Source organism: Tachypleus tridentatus, chromosome 7 (genome assembly GCF_004210375.1).
Source record: "Tachypleus tridentatus isolate NWPU-2018 chromosome 7, ASM421037v1, whole genome shotgun sequence".
Lineage (NCBI taxonomy): Eukaryota > Metazoa > Arthropoda > Merostomata > Xiphosura > Limulidae > Tachypleus > Tachypleus tridentatus.
In genome coordinates, this window is record NC_134831.1 from 79,598,848 (window position 1) to 79,619,981 (window position 21,134).

The 21,134-nt window shown below is 34.4% G+C and overlaps 1 protein-coding gene across 1 annotated transcript; it reads right to left on the reverse strand.

The window, feature by feature from the left end:
* Nucleotides 1–268: 268 nt before the first annotated feature.
* Nucleotides 269–19,925, reverse strand: LOC143257704 (QRFP-like peptide receptor). The gene is made up of 6 exons (XM_076516742.1): nt 19,568–19,925; nt 13,941–14,128; nt 7,843–8,100; nt 5,009–5,119; nt 2,624–2,786; nt 269–580 (listed from the first exon to the last, which is right to left on the reverse strand). Exons 1-6 carry the CDS (start codon nt 19,923–19,925, stop codon nt 336–338), a joined length of 1,323 nt encoding a protein of 440 aa, XP_076372857.1. The 3' UTR covers nt 269–335.
* Between the last annotated feature and the right edge of the window lie 1,209 nt (nt 19,926–21,134).

Below are 21,134 nucleotides of genomic sequence, written 5' to 3' on the forward strand. Positions count from 1 at the left end.
ATCCAAATCAATAGTGTCAGAACAATGAAAGTACCAACGCATTTATGGAAAAAGACACACTAACCAACAACTCGGTTTGAAAACTTTATAGCAACTGATAGTGTGGTAGAAAACTAATCTGTGTTGCTCTATCTATAATACTTTTCAAGTTATTAATTTTTAAAGTGGATCAAATCGTTCATGGATACTCTGTATAATAGTCGAACATAATGACTGCACATTAGTTTTTCTCTTACAAATGAAATTCTTATACCTAATATTACCGTAACATTCACTAGATGTCATCATTCATTAAAAGAATGGTTTTATATTTGTTACTTAAAAGCAATACATTTTTAAATCATGTGTTCGTTCTCGTTAAATAGAGAATCCTTTGGTAAAGCCTCGTTTGAAGGGTCTGAGTTAAGAAGAATATGTGAATTAGATAAATAATTTCTGTTATCTGTCAGACAGTAAAGTTGGTCAGTATTGCTATTAACAATTCTGTTCTGGTCTTGGCTGGTTGTGTTAGCGAATCTTCTGCTGTGAAAGGATCCAACTGTTATTCCTGAAGTCATTGTAGTTCTAGTCCTCTGAGATCCTAACAAAAAATGATTTCTGTTCTTGATTTGAAATGTGAGCAAACAGATATTAAACAAAACAAAAACATTATGAGTAAATGCTGCTTAGTGTAACCATCATATAAATATTTCAATTTCAGGCAAGTATTTTTCAACCTTAGACAGTTGCCTTTCATAAAAGCACACAAAATCACCGTTTCGCTTATACATCGTGAAAGTACTTTTAAATGAATTATTGTATTACCATGTCAACCAAATATCCTTTATTTTAGTAATACTACGAAGTTGCAGTATTTGATATAAAGGTGTTAAAAAGGTAATCATTTCCCAGATTTTTATTTGCTAACAAATCAATATCATCTATAAATATAAGTAATATTAATACAAGCAGTTGAATATCAATGCTAGAAAATAATAAAATATCTTAAATTTAATAAAGCTAAATGTATTAAACCATTTCAGACAAATTAACAGCATGAAGACTGTCATAGTTAAAAGTTAAATTTGTTTTGTTTGTTTAAATAAAGCTACACGAGAACTATCTGCGCTAGCCGTTCCTAATTTAGCAGTGTAAGACTAGAGAGAAAGTAGCTAGTCATCACCGCCCACCGCCAGTTCTTGGGCTACTCTTTTACCAACCAATAGTGGGATTGACAGTCAAATTGAAACGAGAGGGAATGGTAAAAAAGTAACTAATTTTGATTTTCATATTTTGGTTTGGTTTGTTTTGAACATCGCACAAAGCTATCCGTCCCCGCTGGTACAGGGGTAAGTCTATGGATTTACAAGGCTAAAATCAGGGGCTCGATTCCCCTCGGTGGACTTAACAATAGCCCGATGTGGCTTTGCTATAAGAAAACACATACACACACAGATGTTCGAGGGCTATCTGCACTAGCCATCTCTAACATAGGAGTGTAAGACTAGAGGGTAGGCAGCTAGTCATCACCGCCCACCGCCAATTCTTGAGCTATTCTTTTACCAACGAACAGTGGGAATGACCGTCATATTATGACCGGTGAAAGGACGAGCATGTTTGATGCGATAGGGATTCGAACCCGCAACCCTCAGATTACGAATCGAGTGTCTTAACCACCTGGCCATGTCATTCAAAATAAAAAAGAATTGTTCTTCATTAGACACGCTAAAATCCGGGTTTCGATACCCGTGGTGGGCAGAGCACAGATAGCTCATTGTGTAGCTTTGTGCTTAATTCAAAACAACAACAACAAAAATCTTCATTAGGTTTTAATTGAGTAACAGTTTATCGAAGATGCATCAGTAAGTCGTTTCCTCCGTTTCTCTCTACAGAAGTGAGTAAGTAACGCGTGAAACGAAGACTTGTTGAACTAGTCAATACTTTTGATGTTTAAAACGAAGTCGATTACATAAGTAGTAGTTACAAGAATGCATGGTAAATATCAAAAAATGTTCTAAATTATCTATGTTTCCACCTTTTCTTGTACTGAGTTCATATGTAGATTATAAATGCATTAAAATTTATTAAAATACTAATAAACGGAAGCTTGTTATTCCGATAATAATTAATGAAAAATATCTGCATAACGTCATTCTATGTAACTTCAACTTATATCTTCAGACAACATTACATTTCCAACACGTTCTTTAGTTTGTACTGCACTAAAGAATGGGCACAAATAGGTCGCAGACATGGGTTTCAGTTCGAAGACTGGTCTTGGAGTTATAGATATTCAAAGTGTCCACCAACAAGTTATAAATGCTCTTATGGAATCAGTGAAATGGCTAACTAAAAGTACATCAATTATTAAACGAACCGTTTCGTTTGATCGTCCGATCGCCTCTCTGTTTGTTTGATACTCCAAAGTGTCACTATATGCATTATACCAATTTTCGATTGTGCATATTTATACGAATTTTAAATTACAATTCAACCTATTCTGAAACTGAAGAAAAACTTCCATCCTACCTCAATTTAGTATTGAAACTTTTATGAGAATCTGCCAGCCGCTGTGGAGATAAATTAGTTTCATTCATTTGGATTTTATAAGTTATTCGTTAGGTATCCCTACACTGTAACTTACCGGGTTTGTTCCTTGAAATAACATATTTTTTGCAAAAGAAAACAGCACACAATCCTTGTCGCAGGTTAGTGCCGAAGCTTCCAAATAAGATGGGATTCAGAGCACTGTTTGAATAAGCAATATATGTTGCTATGTAGTTAAGAAGAGGGAACCAATCAGGAAGCTGGAAGGTACAAGAAGAACATCTTTAAACACTTCCAAAATCAAGTTTATCAGACCATAATCTTCTACAAAAACTCTTCACAAACAAAAACAAAAATCAACAGGACTTGAAACTAATTATCGTAAAAGCAGCGTAATGGAGACACGAAGGATTTGTTTGTTTGTTTGTTTATAATTAAACAGAAAGCTACACAGTGGACTTTCTGCTTATCACGGTTATGAAATCCCGGTTCTTAGCGGTGTCACTGGGGAATAACATGAAGGGTAATATATATGTATTGAGTGTTATATAGAATGAAAAAAAATAATACACTTTGATCATTGTTTAGAATTATACGCTTACTTTGTTTTAATGACACTTGGAATGTACATATGAAAGATGTAACAAAGTGATGAATTTCTGTATTCGTAAATGTAGAAATATTTTTGATGTTAAAATGTAATATTAATATCCACCCAGCATTTTACACCACTTTTTATCAGTATCGAAATACTTAAGGTGGCACTTCTTTTTAGTTAAGTACTCTACCAAAAGTAATTACAGTAAACGTTACTCACACACCCCAACAAAATTTTCTTCCTATGTTTGTTTGTTTTTGAATTTCACGCAAAGCTACTCGAGGGCTATCTGCGCTAGCCGTCCCTAATTTAGCAATGTAATACTACAGGGAAGACAGCTAGTCATCACCACCCACCGCCAACTCTTGGGCTACTCTTTTACCAACCAATAGTGGGATTGACTGTCACATTATAACGACCCATGGCGAGCACGTTTGGTGTGACTGGGATTTGATCCCGCAACCCTCGGATTAGGGAGTCGAGCTCTTTAACCACCTGGCCATGTCGGGCCATCAAGTATGAAAAGTGAGGTAAACACCAACAGAAACATACTTATTGTACAATTATAATCACTTAATTGCTCTCACTAAAATCGTTCTGATTATAGTGTTTTTATAACAACACAAGTTACAATATTAGTACCAGCCGCTACACACAAAATGTTTGTTTTCATGCCGTTCTCTGGAATTTTCCATATTATATCATTTACACGTAAGACATTTAAGCTACGCTTTCTTGCACTTAGAATGTGTTAGGTGATCAATAAATCCTGGTCCAATTGAAAAAAAAAGAAAAGGTTTACACGGTCAGACAAACAAACTCACGCAGACGTAACTTGATTTAATAAAACAAAACGCACGTAACTTTATTTAATAAAATTACATGTGAAGTAAACAATAAAGTAAAGTAATGGTATTTTAATAGTGTACAGAGTATGGCACGGTTTTACGAGTTGAAATAAAGAAACTCCCCAAAACAAACAATAAGGCACGCGCTAAAGAACAAGTAATTTAATGACGTTTATACCAATATATGAAACAAAAAGTTAAATTATCACAAAATTAAAAATTTGATAAATCCAAAGTTACTTTCAAAGAAACTTTATGGGACGGTATTGGAGACAAGCCTCAAATGGTTTTGATTTGTTTTGAATTTCGCGCAAAGCTACATTAAGGCTATCTGCGCTAGCCGTCCCTAATTTTGCAGTGTAAGACTAGCGAGTACGCAGCTTGTCATCACCAGCCACCGCCAACTCTTGGGCTGCTCTTTTACCAACGAATAGTGGGATTGACCGTCACATATAATGCCCCACGGCTGAATGGGCGAGCATGTTTGGTGCGACTCTCAGATTACGAGTCGAGCGCCTTAACTCACCTGGCCATGCGGGCCTTCTACCTACGAAATCAATACAAATTAACTTTAATTTTTTCCTTTCTAGCTGTGCTCTACCCACCACGGCTATCGAAACCCAATTTCTAGCCTCAGGCATACTACTGCATCACTGGGGGTGGATAGGTATATAAAATTTATTATTTTAGTTTGTTGGAGAGAGAATCCACATTGAGTTATCCACTGGAAGGAATCAATCAATCTTCATATTCTGGAGCTATAAGTTCGTAGACTAATCACTTCCCTTCCGAGAAACGATAAATTAACACCTTACCTTATCACAGGTCTTTTTAAATGTAGTTTCTTTTAGTAAATAACATTCATTAACAAGATTTTTAATTATTTTATTTTCATTGTCCTTATCTCCATCCGATACTATAATCGTGCTTAGTTTCTTTATTAGAATCGCCTAGCTAAACTGTACTAATGTAGAACTTACATTCAAGAATTAATGACTCAAGAGAAATATTACGGAAAACACAAACGTGAACTTACCTCACCACTGATACTACTGAAATGTCCAAACTGAGAGTAGAGGACAATCACTTGAAATGGCATCCAACAACAAATAAAAGCTCCCAATACCACGGTGACAAGTTTAATAACCTGTAATGGAACCACATGTGTTCATAAGTATTTCAGAGAGAATCACAGCTCCTTTACTTTAAATTATATCACTCCCACTTGAAGAGAGTTACATCTTCTTACTTTAGAAGATATCACTCCCACTTGAAGACAGTTGCATCTTCTTACTTTAGAAGATATCACTCCCACTTGAAGACAGTTACAAGTCTTTTACTTCAAACGATATCACTTCTACTTGTCTGTTTATAAGAATTTGTTTTATCTGAAGTACTTAAATTACTTCTATAAATTATTCGCGAACAAAAGATAAATTGGAATATTATTCTATAGTCATCATACCAGGAACAATGATAAGAATATAACAAATGATACAATCAATCATCAAAGAAAACACTTAACTTTTGACGGCACATTTTTCTTAACCTCTTGTACAATAATTGATAAAATAGATATTTTTTTTACAGAATTAGAAAATAAAACTATGTACAGCCATCAAACAGAACAAATGTAACCGTAAGACGGTGAGCAAACAATCATAGGAAAAAGAGACAAAAAGTTACAATATTATTATGTAGTTATCAAACGCTACTGTAAGAACAGCATAAGTATCACGGAACAAAACACTTGTCACACTATAAAATTAGTATATAACGTGGAAGAGGACATTTAAAAAGAATACAAAATTATTACAGAATCGTTAAAAGACGAGAAAGTTGTAATGCAACTCCGAAACTAACTAGCTGTAACGATACAAAGATATAATCAGTGATGTCGAGAAAACCCATTTGTAGAGAAAAATATATATGTTAAAAGGGTTCACAAAGAAAGAACTTAATGATGACCGAAGAAGGTCGAAACGTTGTTCGCTCCTCTACGTAAAATATTTTCTCAACCCAAACGAGCCATTTTTACATATATATTTTTCAATACAAAGATATACTTCCAGTTAGTGCTCGCTTTAACTAATTTCCATGTTTAAAACAAAATGCAAATGACATCAGTATCTTATATAACACTTAATCTCGGGTAATTACAGAAGAAACCTGTGCCGGTATGGCCAGATAGTTAAGGCAATCGGAGGCTCCCGAGTTCGAATCCCCGTCACTCCAAACATTGTCGCTTTTTCAGGCGTGGGGTCATTATAACGTAATAATCAATCCTTTTGTTCGTTGGTAGCATAGTAGTCTAAGAGTTTGGTGGATGGTGGTGATGACTAGCTGCCTTCCCTCTGGTCTTACACCACTAAATTATGGAGCGCAAACGCACATAGCCCTCGTGTAGCTTTCGCGAAATTAAAACCAAACATAAGAAAATACTATTTCTTCATCTTTTATTATATAAGTGTAATAAAAAGTTTAGCGCATTCTATAAATATTACAAGCCTACATAACCTTTAAATAAAAACCAATCCAACAAACTTAAAATACTTTGTTTTGTACGTACAATAATGCATTCATCAAACCATTGAAATTGTTTGTTTGTTTGTTTTTTAATTTCGCGTAAAGCTAGACTCAGACATACAGACACGGTCTAAGAATTTTTTGTGGATAATGAATTCATTTTAGATCTGGTTTTCACAAGGCATGACAAGGAACCACTCGAAGTAAATTGTCTTGTAAATAATGGTTTAATATTGCATATGATTTACAAGATAATTTACTCTGAATGGTTCCTTGTCAGAAGGAATGAATTCCACTTTTATAAAGTTTTCGTTTACGCAGCACAACGAAGTTAGATGAAAGCAGAATCAAATGAACGAAGTTTTGGAAAGTCATCCGAATTTTATGAGATTTTTTTTCAAAGTTAGAAGCATCTATTTTGTTAAAATTGGTGTCGTTTTTTTTCTGATTGTGCCATCAAAGCTATGTTTTTTGTTCATTTCATTCACGGTGCATCACTGATACTTCAATGTAAATACAAAATGAAAGAAAATACAGCAAAGTTCATTTGAAAGTCTTAGCTGAACGATAGATGAAATACTAAGATACTATAACACGCATGCGTGTATAAAATAAAATGGGGCTTGTATCTTTTTTTAAATTTCGAGCAAAGCTACACGAGGGCTATCTACATTAGTCATCCCTAATTCAGCAGTGACACACTAGAGGGAAGGCAATTAGTCAGCTCCACCAACATCCAACTTTATGGTTACTCTTTTTTTTCCAATGAATAATGGGATTGACCGTCACATTATCATGCTCCTACGGCTAAAAAGGCGTGCATGTTAAGTGAAAGGAATTCGAATCCGCGACTCTCAGATTGCGAGTCGAGCTCCTTAACCATCAGGCCATGCTGTAAAATAAATGGCAACAATTTATTTCCTCGTAACTAAGCCTATTGAATGCTAATAAAGTTGGTACACCTTAATAATCGTTCGCTCTGAAGTCAAACACTACCTTTGTTTTTATTTCACAAATATGCTTACTTAAGACTACTTATTACTTTTTATTGTAATGTTTGTTATTTATTAATCATAAAGACGAACTGCTTTATAGTGAATAATTACTGAAGGGCCACTTTAAACTTATTTCATTTTCCATATTTACGAAATAGAAGGATCTCACAATAAAGGCCAGGTGAGGAAGCATTTTTATGTACCGTATACAAAAAAAAAGGATATTTATATATGATTTATAAATTTATATTAATAACAACTTATTCAAAGAGCATTTTAGATTCAATGCATAGTAATGAATATTCAATATCTTAGGTTAATTTGGTCTAAAACACAATTAACACGTCACCTTTTTCTTAGCATTGTGCTGAACATTTATATTAGCCTGGTTTCTCTCACCAGGAACCTTGTTGACCCACAGTTTCCAGATGATCATGGTGTAAGCGACTGTCATTATAACCACAGGAATAAAGAAAAGAGTAAATGTTATGAATGTGTAATACAGCTGTTTCGATGGATAGCTTGTTATACATTTCTCAAGACTTGGATCGTACTCGATCTTCTGAGGCCAACTCTCGCCACAGTGAAATTCCAGAAAATTCTTCCACTATTTGACAAATACACAAACCCAGTTAAATAGTAAGATATATGATAAATACACTCAACCCTTTAAATTGATCTTCTGTTGAATAAATACACAAACTTAGTTAAATAGTAAGATACTTAATAAATATACTCAACCCTATAAAATAATCTTCTGTTGAATAAATTCACCAACTCAGTTAAATAGTAAGATATATAATGAATACCCTCAACCATTTAAATTGAACTTTTGTTGAATTAATACATCAACTCAGTTAAATAGTAAGATATATAATACATATGTTAATAAATTAATCTTCTATTGGACAAACACACTGACTTGGTTGAATGATAAGATATTTAATAAATACACTCAACCTTTTAAATTACTATTCTGTTGGATAAATATACTTGTTTATTCATGGCATTTAGTTGTGTGTCAAATGCATAATAATATTTGTTAAAACATACGATTACGTCTTCGTGATGTTTCACTGTGATCAAATGATACCACCAAAAAAAAAAAAATCTGTACAATGAACTTACACCGCGACCCCTTAAATATACACAAAAATAAAATCTAGGCATGAAACTTATATTAACCACTTAAAGCCACGCCAAAATAAAATTGGAACGTCTGGCTGATATCAACCCCTTAAGGCCACATCAAAATAAAATGATGGGCGAGGGATGCTTCCACTTTGATTTTTATTTAAGAAACTGGTTTATTTTTCATCTAATCCAGAAAATCGACGATCCGATCTGGAACGACTTTCGACTCTGATAGTTATTGTCTCACCATCATTTCTGGTTTATTTATCAAACAACGAGTGGCTGAGGTGGTGAATGTGAAGAAAAGAAAGTGAATGTGAGAAGGGTTAGCTTAATTATTTTTATACATTGTATTCAGGACTCAACTATTGAACAATTGTTTAGGAATATTGTAAATGAAGATCAACAGTGTATAAACACTGATGCTCAGTGTGCTATATCTGAAAACAATGAACACTGGTGTGGAGTGTGATACGTGTGAAATCAATGAACACTGATGTTGAGTGTGCTATGTCTGAAAACAATGAACACTGATGTTGAGTGTGCTATATCTGAAAACAATGAACACTAGTGTTGAGTGTGATACGTGTGAAATCAATAAACACTGATGTTGAGTGTGCTATATCTGAAAACAATGAAAACTGATGTTGAGTGTGCTATATCTGAAAACAATAAACACTGGTGTTGAGTGTGATACGGGTGAAATCAATGAACACTGATGTTGAGTGTGCTATATCTGAAAACAATGAACACTGGTGTTGAGTGTGATACGTGTGAAATCAATGAACACTGATGTTGAGTGTGCTATATCTGAAAACAATGAACACTGGTGTTGAGTGTGATACGTGTGAAATCAATGAACACTGATGTTGAGTGTGCTATATCTGAAAACAATGAACAGTGGTGTTGAGTGTGATACGTGTGAAATCATTATGTGCTATATATATATGTGCTATATCTGAAAACAATGAACACTGATGTTGAGTGTGATACGGGTGAAATCAATGAACACTGATGTTGAGTGTGCTATATCTGAAAACAATGAACACTGGTGTTGAGTGTGATACGTGTGAAATCAATGAACACTGATGTTGAGTGTGCTATATCTGAAAACAATGAACACTGGTGTTGAGTGTGAAATCAAGAAACACTGATGTTGAGTGTGCTATATCTGAAAACAATGAACACTGATGTTGAGTGTGATACGTGTAAATAATGAACACTGATGTTGAGTGTGCTATATCTGAAAACAATGAACACTGGTGTTGAGTGTGATACTGTGAAAATAATGAACACTGATGTTGAGTGTGATATGTCTGAAAACAATGAACACTGATGTTGAGTGTGCTATATCTGAAAACAATGAACACTGATGATGTTGAGTGTGATATATGTGAAATCAATGAACACTGATGTTGAGTGTGCTATATCTGAAAACAATGAACACTGGTGTTGAGTGTGATACGTGTGAAATCAATGAACACTGATGTTGAGTGTGCTATATCTGAAAACAATGAACACTGGTGTTGAGTGTGATACGTGTGAAATCAATGAACACTGATGTTGAGTGTGCTATATCTGAAAACAATGAACACTGGTGTTGAGTGTGATACGTGTGAAATCAATGAACACTGATGTTGAGTGTGCTATATCTGAAAACAATGAACACTGGTGTTGAGTGTGATACGTGTGAAATCAAGAAACACTGATGTTGAGTGTGCTATATCTGAAAACAATGAACACTGATGTTGAGTGTGATACGTGTGAAATCAATGAACACTGATGTTGAGTGTGCTATATCTGAAAACAATGAACACTGGTGTTGAGTGTGATACGTGTGAAAACAATGAACACTGATGTTGAGTGTGCTATATCTGAAAACAATGAACACTGGTGTTGAGTGTGATACGTGTGAAATCAAGAAACACTGATGTTGAGTGTGCTATATCTGAAAACAATGAACACTGATGTTGAGTGTGATACGTGTGAAATCAATGAACACTGATGTTGAGTGTGCTATATCTGAAAACAATGAACACTGGTGTTGAGTGTGCTACGTGTGAAAACAATGAACACTGATGTTGAGTGTGCTATATCTGAAAACAATGAACACTGGTGTTGAGTGTGATACGTGTGAAATCAATGAACACTGATGTTGAGTGTGCTATATCTGAAAACAATGAACAGTGGTGTTGAGTGTGATACGTGTGAAATCAATGAACACTGATGTTGAGTGTGCTATATCTGAAAACAATGAACACTGGTGTTGAGTGTGATACGTGTGAAAGCGCATTAAGTAGTTTGTCCTCTGTTGCGGTTAGTTTGTCTAAATTATAGGAAATAGATTGAATCATAATCAAATCTAACGTCGTTTCGAAAGAAAAAACTATGACGTCAATTCCTCGAGACACGTGCGTGCCCGTTTAACAAATGTAATCAATTTGGTTCACTCTCTCCAGGATTTATGACCTGGCACGTACTTCTATACCTCACCATGTTCGGATTCAATTTTCGATCAGAATGTGGCTTCAAATACATTAAATTTTCTATGGCAGTATAATAAGTACTAATGATATATATATATATATATATCTTTGAAGTCGATGGCAGGTAATAAAAAGGTGCTTTCAGTGTTCTGACATAGGCAATAAAATTGTATATCCTTGAACCTTGTTTTGGGGAATAAAAAATTGTCCCATGTTTTAACAGAAAAAATAAAATAAAATTGCCCACCGCCTTGCAATGTTTCTATAGAAAATCTTCATGCCAAGAGTTTTTTGGGTGGGTTCTAAATAATACTTTGTAGAGCAAATACGTTTTATTTCTTTCATACCATTAATAGTCTTAATTCTGTGATATACCACTGTGATCTAAATACGCTCAATTCTTTTAATGATATGTGATTTTATGAACATGAGTAAACACACTGTTTAGCAAATACAAATGACCACACAAAGAGTAAATATTCATTATATCGTAAGATAAATCGGTTAGGAATAAATTTACCCGATACTTATTGACTAAACTCCTGCACTACAATAAAGTGACAATTATGTGGAATAAATACGTCTCATTCCACTGGAATTATATTGGTGAGTAAATACACCGATAATAATAGACAAACATGTAAATATACATGATTCCATTAGTTATTATGATGGACTTTAGAGGTTAGGCTATAGCCATTAAAATGTGAACAGTTAAAATGGATAACATCTAATTCACGTTTCGGTTACTAAGTATTTAAGCATCTAAGTATTTCTTAGCTTAGATGAAATAAACAACTTATTTTACACATTAGTTTTGAAAATTGTTGTTTAGTGTTTCTCTTTGTTCTTTGCAGTATATACTCAATACACCATTATTTGTTTGTTTATTTTAAAGCAAAACCTATTAGACTATTTGCTGCGTTCACCGCGGAAAATGGAACTTTAGACTTGAGGGTTACAAGTCCGTAGACTTGCAGCTATTCCACCATAACATACCATTGTACACATTTTATTTTTTTTTTTAGTCTGAAAGTGGAGAGTATTATAAGAACAAGTTCACACCAAGATATTCTTTGAGTGTTTAAATATAGTTACTATAAAGCTTGTTTGTGTGTTTTATTAACTGTGATACACGAACTGTGTTGCACCTCATTATTTCTCTTCTATTATTCCTAGTAATCAACCCGGCATGGCCGGGGGGTTAGGGCGCTCAATTTGTAATCGTAGGATCGCGGGTTCGAATCGCCTTACCACCAAATATGCTCGCCCTTTCGGCCGTGGGGGCGTTATAATGTGCGATAAATCTCACTATTCGTTGGTAAGAGAGTAACCCTAGAGTTGGCGATGGGTGGTGGTAACTATCTGCTTTCCTTCTAGTCTTACACAGATAGCCCTGTGTAGCTTTGCGCGAAATTCAAAAAAACATATTAATCACATTGTATCGAACTAAAGTTCGTAAAATAAGGTCCTCGCTTGGAAACACACAAACCTATAAGAGCTTCCTACTTATATTTTAAGACTTCATAGACATATATAGATATAATACGTAATTAAAAGCCTGCCTTACAGTAACTACATACTAAACACTGAATGGTTATTAATTTAAGGCTAAGTTTACTGTTATGAAGGTATTTTGTAATATCTTCATGAGATATTATATCGATATAAAATATATGACACTTGAAAAAATCCCCCTGAGCAGAAGTATTGCGACTAAAGTACTGTGAAAAATATGTGTTGATGGAAACTCATAACGAAATATTGTATCACTGGTGAAAGACACGATAATTTATATTCCTGTCATTTTGACAGAATAAAAAATAGACTGAAATGTGCTCAATGACATCATTTCCGAAACAAAATTCTACATCAATTCCTTGAGGCACACAGGTAGTTTTTTTTTAATGTGGTAATTATAGTTCATACCGTCCAGAATTTATGATACGGAATACGTCCGTATCCTATCATATTTTGAAACAGTTTTCGACCAGAATTAGTTACAAGAGGAAATGCAGTCGCATTTTAAAATCACTTTTAGTTCCGCTTCTAGTGGGAACTTCAAATAAAATAAAACGTTTTATTAATATTGTTTTATATTTGATGTTGTTTAAGAAATATCTGGAAATAATATAAGTGAATGAGTTTAATTTTTGACAATATAATGTTTATTACAAGGTGCGTGTGTGTTATCTTATATCAAAGTCACATTCGACCATCTGCTGTATTCATCGAGGTTACTCGAGTCTCTGATTCTAATGTTGTAAGCCCCAAGACTTACCACTGTCTCACCAGGGGTCATTACTATATGGTGTTAATAAAACTTTTGATTGTTTGTTTTGAATTAAGCATAAAAATACACATTGGGCTATCTGAGCTCTGCCCACCACGGGTATCGAAACCCCGTTTTTAGTATGCAAGTCCGCAGACATACCACTGTGGGGCAATAATAAAATTACTTGAATTTTGACGGTTCACTAACAGTAAACATCAAAACTTCCTGATTACTAGTGAAATATGCTGAAACGTAGGATTAATTTAGCAACAGGATTATAAAAAAAATATTGAACTTCATCAAAACAACTAACACTTATACTATATAGATATAAAATAATCATATTAGTAATTATCGCTGATTGATTACACATCTATTTTATTTGCTTCTTTATTAATTACAATTATTTTTAAATGTACTTCCTAATATAAAAACTGTTCGTGATTTTTAATCACCTCAAAGATAACCAAGATGTACATACAGTTCAATTACGGTATAATATCAACATGGTGAACAAATTCACAGTTATCATTTGCTACACTGAAGTTTCACCTGAAAAGCGTAGTGGCGCCTATAAATAAGAAATGGAATAGACACTGTCATTGAAATCAGCCAGATGATGCTGATAACCAACCCCGTTCGCTGCTTAGTAATTCTTGCACGCAGAGGAAACAGTACACCTACGAAACGATCGCAAGCAATAGCAGACAAAGTCAGGACACTGCTGGTCAAACAGGTCACTAGCAAAAAGATAGTTTAAAATATATAGTTTTATAATAAATACACAAATATTAGATCAATAAATTGACAAAGTAATGTGTCAATGAAGCTACAGATACCATACTCTTCAAAAACATTGAATATCTTGTTTAATTAATAAATCACAAAATATTTGATTAATAAGGCTTCAAACTACTACTTCAAAAATATTAAATAGTTTTTCTATAAATAAAAACACAATATTATATCAATAAGGGTTTACAATACTTCTTCAAAAATAGTAAATGTCTTATTGTAGCAATAAACGTACAAAATACTAGATCAATAAATTTACAAAAATTCATATCTATAAACAATAAATGTCTTTGTTTAGTGTTTTGAAATGTTTGTTAATCATACATTAATTCTATATTTATATACGAGTTTCAAGAATATTCAGCATCGATACTACAAATTTATTGTTGTGAGGTATCCAGCTGTATAACTTTAAAAAAACAATTGAACCACATCTATCGTTCGATTTACCCCTTGTCACTAAGTTACCCCAGTTTGAAAGTATTCCAGCCCTTATCAGGGCCCGGCATGGCCAGGTGGGTAAGGTACTCGACTCGTAATCTGAGGGCCCCGGGTTCGAATCTCGGTGGGGGAACGTTATAATGTTCATTCTCACTATTCGTTAGTAAATGAGTAACTCAAGAGCTGGGTTCCCTCTGGTCTTACACAGCTAAATTAGGGACGGCTAGAGCTGATAGCCCTCGTGTAGCTTTGCGTGAAGTTCAAACCAAAAACCCTTATCAGTAACCCTGGACAAGTCCAATAAAAAAAGAATAAAGCTTAAGCTTCGTATAATAGTCCAGGAGTGAGCACAGAAACAAAAATAACAAATGTTATCAATAGTTTCGTGACATTCAATAGAAATAATTTTTATTATGCTAAAATAACAATAAAATGTTAATACTATAAAATAAATAAATATATATATTATTTTCTCAATATAATCACTGATACTAATAAATATCATTTTTGTTATAACACTGAAAATACATATAGAGACAAACCAAATTATTCTTAACACTTCATTACTACTTGATCTATAGAAGTCTGATAGCTGTTCAAAGATGTTAAATCGTTTGAAGTTCCGAATGCAATTTGTTCTTTAGCTCTTGTCGTTAAGGGTGTCACAGAATATTTATAATGTCACATATATATATATAATATTATAAAATTTATATTGGAATCATTCTTTCAATAGTAGCAATGTTTGAGTTTGGTATGTTAACTTTTATTGTACCATTCGTTATGGATAAGTTAGTATAATACATTTGTTTCCAATACCTATTACTATTATTCTGTTAATTTGTTTTAAACTAAAATATTAGAACTTACTGACGAAAACAGTGATATTCTCTTTATCGTCCTGTTTTCAGAAATCCTTCTTCACTATTCATATAGGCAAGTGACCATTATGAGAAAATATTTTTTATCATCACTCTCAAAAGTCTTTTTAATGAATTTGTTTCATTTACGTACTTTCAGTTTTTATTCTATCTAACTAAGAGTTCCTCAGCTTGTTTGTTGGTTTGTTTTTTTAATTTTGCGCAAAGCTACATCAGGGCTATCTTTACTCAAGCAGTGTAAGACTATAAGAAAGGCAATTAATCGTCACCGACAACTCTTGGGCTACTCTTTTTCCAATGAATAGTGAGATTAAGCGTAACTTATAACGCCCCCACGGCTGAAAGGGCGAGCATGTTTGGTATGACAAGGATTCGAACCCGCGATCCTCTGAATAAGAGTTAAGCGCGTTAACCACCTGGCCATTCTGGACCAAGTTACTCATTATTTGAACCCAAAGCTTAAGAAAGTGCATGATAACTTTAGGATTCCAGTTACTATCCCTTCAGCGGACACAGCACAAATAGTCCATTCTGTAGCTTTGTAGTTAACATAAAACAAAACGAACACTTCATTTAGAACAATTAGTTTTCCAAATATATTTGCTTGTCTTCGATGGTTGTGTTAAATGTTGGACTCGTGCTCTTCATGGATGTATTTTTTCTTTATCTGTGAGGTTTTCAGATAAAGGCCAAACCTGATAAACGGTGCACCCCACCAAACTGGGTGTCCTACATCAGTAATTATCATATTATATCATATGGTAGTTTTTACCGGTACTACCAGTTTGTTTGTTTTTCGTACTATCATTTTTACCAGAAAATCATTTAAACTGGTTGTACATTAGGTAACTTTTCGGTCTTCGGATCGAGAGGTCGTTCCACCAAACATGATCCGCACTTTCAGCTGTGTTATAAAAGTGATATCCAATCTCATTATTTGGCTTAAAGAGCCAGACAAAGCTCTTGTTGCGACAGTTGTTATTGTCTGAGTGACTCCCTTCTCTCTAGTCAATAATTCAAAATTAAGATTGTCTATGCATTAATCCCGACTGTGAAGATTTCCTGACTTAGTCCTTTCGCCCATGACTGCATAAGATGCCCCTTTGATTAAAAACATGTTCGCCCTTTCAGCCGTAGGGGCGTTATAGTGTCACGGTCAATCCCACTATTCGTTGGTAAAACAGTAGCCCGAGATTAGTGGTGGGTGATGACGACTAACTGCCTTCCCTCTTGTCTCTCACTTCTAAATTAGGGACGGCTAGCGTAGATAGCCCTCGCGTATCTTTGCGCGAAGTTAAACAAACAAATGAAAACATCATCACGTCATAATAAATCTACCAACACATACCACTGCTTTGCTTGCCTACGTTTGCTTGAACGTCTTATCGTCACGTTTCCGTACTGTGGAGTATATTCTTACAAACTTCAATGTAAAGTTGTATTGCCGATTTGAACTCTACAATATAACTATTTTTGTGTTTTATTCTGACAGCTACTGGTATTCTTCAGGTGGCGCTAGCTTCCTTTACGGATGTGTTTGTCTATTTACCTTTCCTTATTCTTATTAATCAAATCCCTATGGCAACATAACGTTCTAATATTATTTGAATCAACACTTTTCGAAACAATGAGTTTGAACAACTTACTACTGAGTTTTGTTTGTTCTATAAACTAATGATTTGAGTTAATAATTAACGACTTTATTGAAATATATTTTTATTTTCAGACTCAACTATTTTAACGGATTTATTATTATTTAGTTATTTTACTTGGAAAGAGGAAGAAAACGTCTCGAGGCTGAACAAACCCGTATCGCAGCTGAGAAAGAAATCGAGTTGACAGAAATGGAAATAAGACCCAAATTCGATCGACAAAATAACATCTTCGAACTCAATCGATATATTAAAATTCCACCATCTAATGAAAATGAGATTGATAAACACTTCCAACATTTTGAGAACTTGTTATTACTAGATAATTTACGAATCACTTTATATCCTCTTTTTGGGTGCTAATCAGCTGTAGCTTTGGGCGAGACGTAATAATATGAGCCAGAGATGGGTATGTTGTTTATTCGAGTTCTTATCTTTTCATTCTCATGATTTTCATGAAGACAAAAGCAGACACGGATAATATGCTTTGATTTGTAATTAATACCTAGTAATAAGAAGTAATAATTAATTAGTAATTAGAATTATGTGATCGTATAGGATACTAACTTTGATAACGATTGATACAACCTTACCGTAAGTCCCCAAAATATTATTCTTGCCATATACATACAAAGGTACAAAGTAAAGCTAATAATTATATCATTACTGGCAGACTAAACTGTATTTAAAGTTCATGCAAAGTGTACACAGATAGTTATGTATCTTTATGTCCCACGGTAGGGACTCCATCCAAGTTGGAAAGACCGAGTGGTACTGTCATGACTCTATATACAGAGCCGAACTTTTGGAGGGCCCGGCATGGCCAGGTGGTTAGGGCGCACGACTCGTAATCTGAGGGTCATAGGTTCGAATTCAAGTCCTATCAAACATCTTGCTCTTTCAGCCTTCGAGGTGTTATAATGTTTTAGTCAATACCACTATATGAAGGTAACAGAGTGGCCCAAGAGTTGGCTTGGTGGTGATGACCAGCTGACTTCAATGTAATCTTACACTGTTAAATTAGGGACGGCTAGCGCAGATAACCTTCGTGTAACTTTAAGTGAAATTAGGTATTTTTACACCTTTTCCTTCAAAAGATGGATTTCTACTGCTTGTCTCGTTGAAAAACAGCTTCAGGGACAAACACACAAAACAGTTGTACAGCTTTGTTCTTGTTGAATTTGGAAAATATATAATAAAGATTGTTTTTGAATTTCGTACAAAGCTACACGAGGGCTATCTGTGCTAGCCGTCCCTAATTTAGCAGTGTAAGACTAGAGGGAAGGCAGCTAGTCATCACCACCCACCGCCAACTCTTGGGCTACCCTTTTACCAACGAATAGTGGGATTGACCGTGACATTGCTCAGAAGACTAGCGCTTTGTGTTCGAGTTTCAATCAACATAAAAACGAAAATTATTTTATTTTTCAAAATTCTTTTACCAAATCAACAACGTATGTAATACAGAAAACCTGGCCATTTGTTATGAAAATACTTAGCATTTTAAAATATACAAAGAAAAACAATTCTAATATGCCTAAATAAATGGAAAAACAGCTATTAATTTCCGTGTAAAAACATATCTAGATATTTCAACTATTTCTTTATGAAGAACAGTATTTGCATCTACTGAGGACCTAAAATAAGGTGCTGTTGTTGTTTTGAATTAGCCCCAAGCTACACAATGGGCTATCTGTTTTTAGCGTTTTTTTAGTCGCAGACATACCACTGTGCCACTGGTGGGGGGTTCTAAAGTAAGAAAAGTGGTATTACACGTGAAAACAAAACATACAGAATGAGTCAAGCTAGAATAAATAGATTAATTATATAAAGATTGCATCTCAAAACGAGCCAAATTAGATAAAAAGACAAATATTTTAAATATTTAAAGTAAAATGAGCGGGAGTTATATGTTTAATTTATTTATTGTAACACGTAGGGGTAAAATAAATTTGAATTTTGAGGCACTGATAATTGGGGATCCTTGTTTACTCCTTTAACTGTTCCCCTTGAATTGAATTCTAAAGGAGTGATTTTCTCTGATAATTATATACTTATTTCTATTCCACGTTCGAAGTGGTATTTCGCTACTAGAATAAAATATTTGAAAGACACATGTTCCAAACGTTCTCCCGCGTTCCATCGCCTGTGTAACATCAAATGCTATTAAAAATATATCCAAGTGTTTTAAGTTTTGTTGTTTAACTTAGTCAATCTTATATCTTTACAGGTTTGCCGTTTTATATAAATAACTTAGTTCTTTCTTAATATCACACCTCGATACGACTGGCTTCTTTAACATATCTTGACAGTTTGGTCCACATAAAATGTTTTGGACATACATGCATATTCATGTGTATATGAAGAGCTCTTATCATAACATTAGATTATGTCACATGTACACACTTACTCTGGGCAAAACCGTTGAACTTGCACATGAACACACCAAAGACGTACGTTGGTTTGAAAAGGTTGTCCACTAAGTGGACCCACATACAAAAAGCACAAATAAATAAATCTGCAACGGACAGGTTCAGCAGGTAGCAATTGATGGTGCTTCGTAAAGCCCTGTTAAAAGCAACAGCTAGAATTACACCGATATTACCAACTAGAGCTACCACAATAACCAGTACATAAAACGTTACTTTCACGTAGTCTTGCCACGAGAAAGTTCTTGTCAGAAGCTCAGCCTGAGGGAATAAAAACTCTGAGAAATTGAACTCAGCTAAGTCAGAACTATTGCACGACATTAAGTCTGTACTAGTCATCTTGACGTGACCACTAAATTTCTATAGTTAACGCAAGAAAATACCTATCTATATAAACATATAATAATTATTAGTCTGGGCTTACAAAGTTACGAAACTCAATTACTTTGTTGTCTACAATCATATTTATATCTTTAAGATACGGATTTCAAATAGAAGCTTTAGAATAGCACTAACTGACTGAAAACAGGCTTTGGCGCTCTGCTATATTACTTCGTACACCGATGGTCAGTGTAGTTGTGAGTAATGATGGATAATCGTACATACTCCAGCGCCTCTATAACATTTCCCAGCGGAGGTTTGTAGAGTGATTCTCCCTTCGGACATGCTCGGAAGTTTCCGTTTCTGAAATCACCAAAGCATGCAGAAGGTCACAGAAACCACAAAATTCCATCATTATACTAAAATAAACTGCTCAGCTCAGAGTGCTATCGGTTAATTTTTATAGAAAAATGAAATTCAATATTTAATAATATGATTATAATGTGTATATATTATACATTACGTAATATATAATTACTGCTTACATAAGTTATAATGATAAAACAGACACTTTACTGCCGTTCTGCGTGTTTGTGTATTTGTGGTATTCTAACTCAGTTATTTCTCTACATTTCAGTGATATTTGAAAGAAACTTTATTATATATAAAGTTAAATAATACACATCGGTGGACACCCTCTTTAGTCCTCACACAAAAGATATCAATCAGCAAGCAGAGGTTGTCCAGAATTCCATGCTGTAGTCCATACACATTTATGACTGTTTGTTCCAGAACTTCCTTAGTACAACAATCCTGAAGTTTGAATGACAAACTAGTCAACTCTGAGATACTCTTGTCTGACAGAATAATGAGATTTGACTTTCACCTTATGAATGTACCAAAGTCGAGTACCCTAACCATCTGGCTACATGTGCTTCATATTTACGACTTACCCGCGACCCTCAGATTGCGAGTTGAATTTCCGTTACACCGAACATGCTCGCCCTTTCAATTTGGGGGCGTTATAATGTGACTGTCATTTCCACTATTCGTTGATAAAAGAGTAGCCTAAGAGTTGACAATGGGTCGTATTGACTAACTGCCTTCCTTCTAGTCTTACACTACGACTAGCGCACATAGCCCTCGTATAACTTTGCGCAAAACTGAAAACAAACTAAACAAACAAATGCCCCAAATTCCATGGTAACTCGAACGTATTCGTTCCAC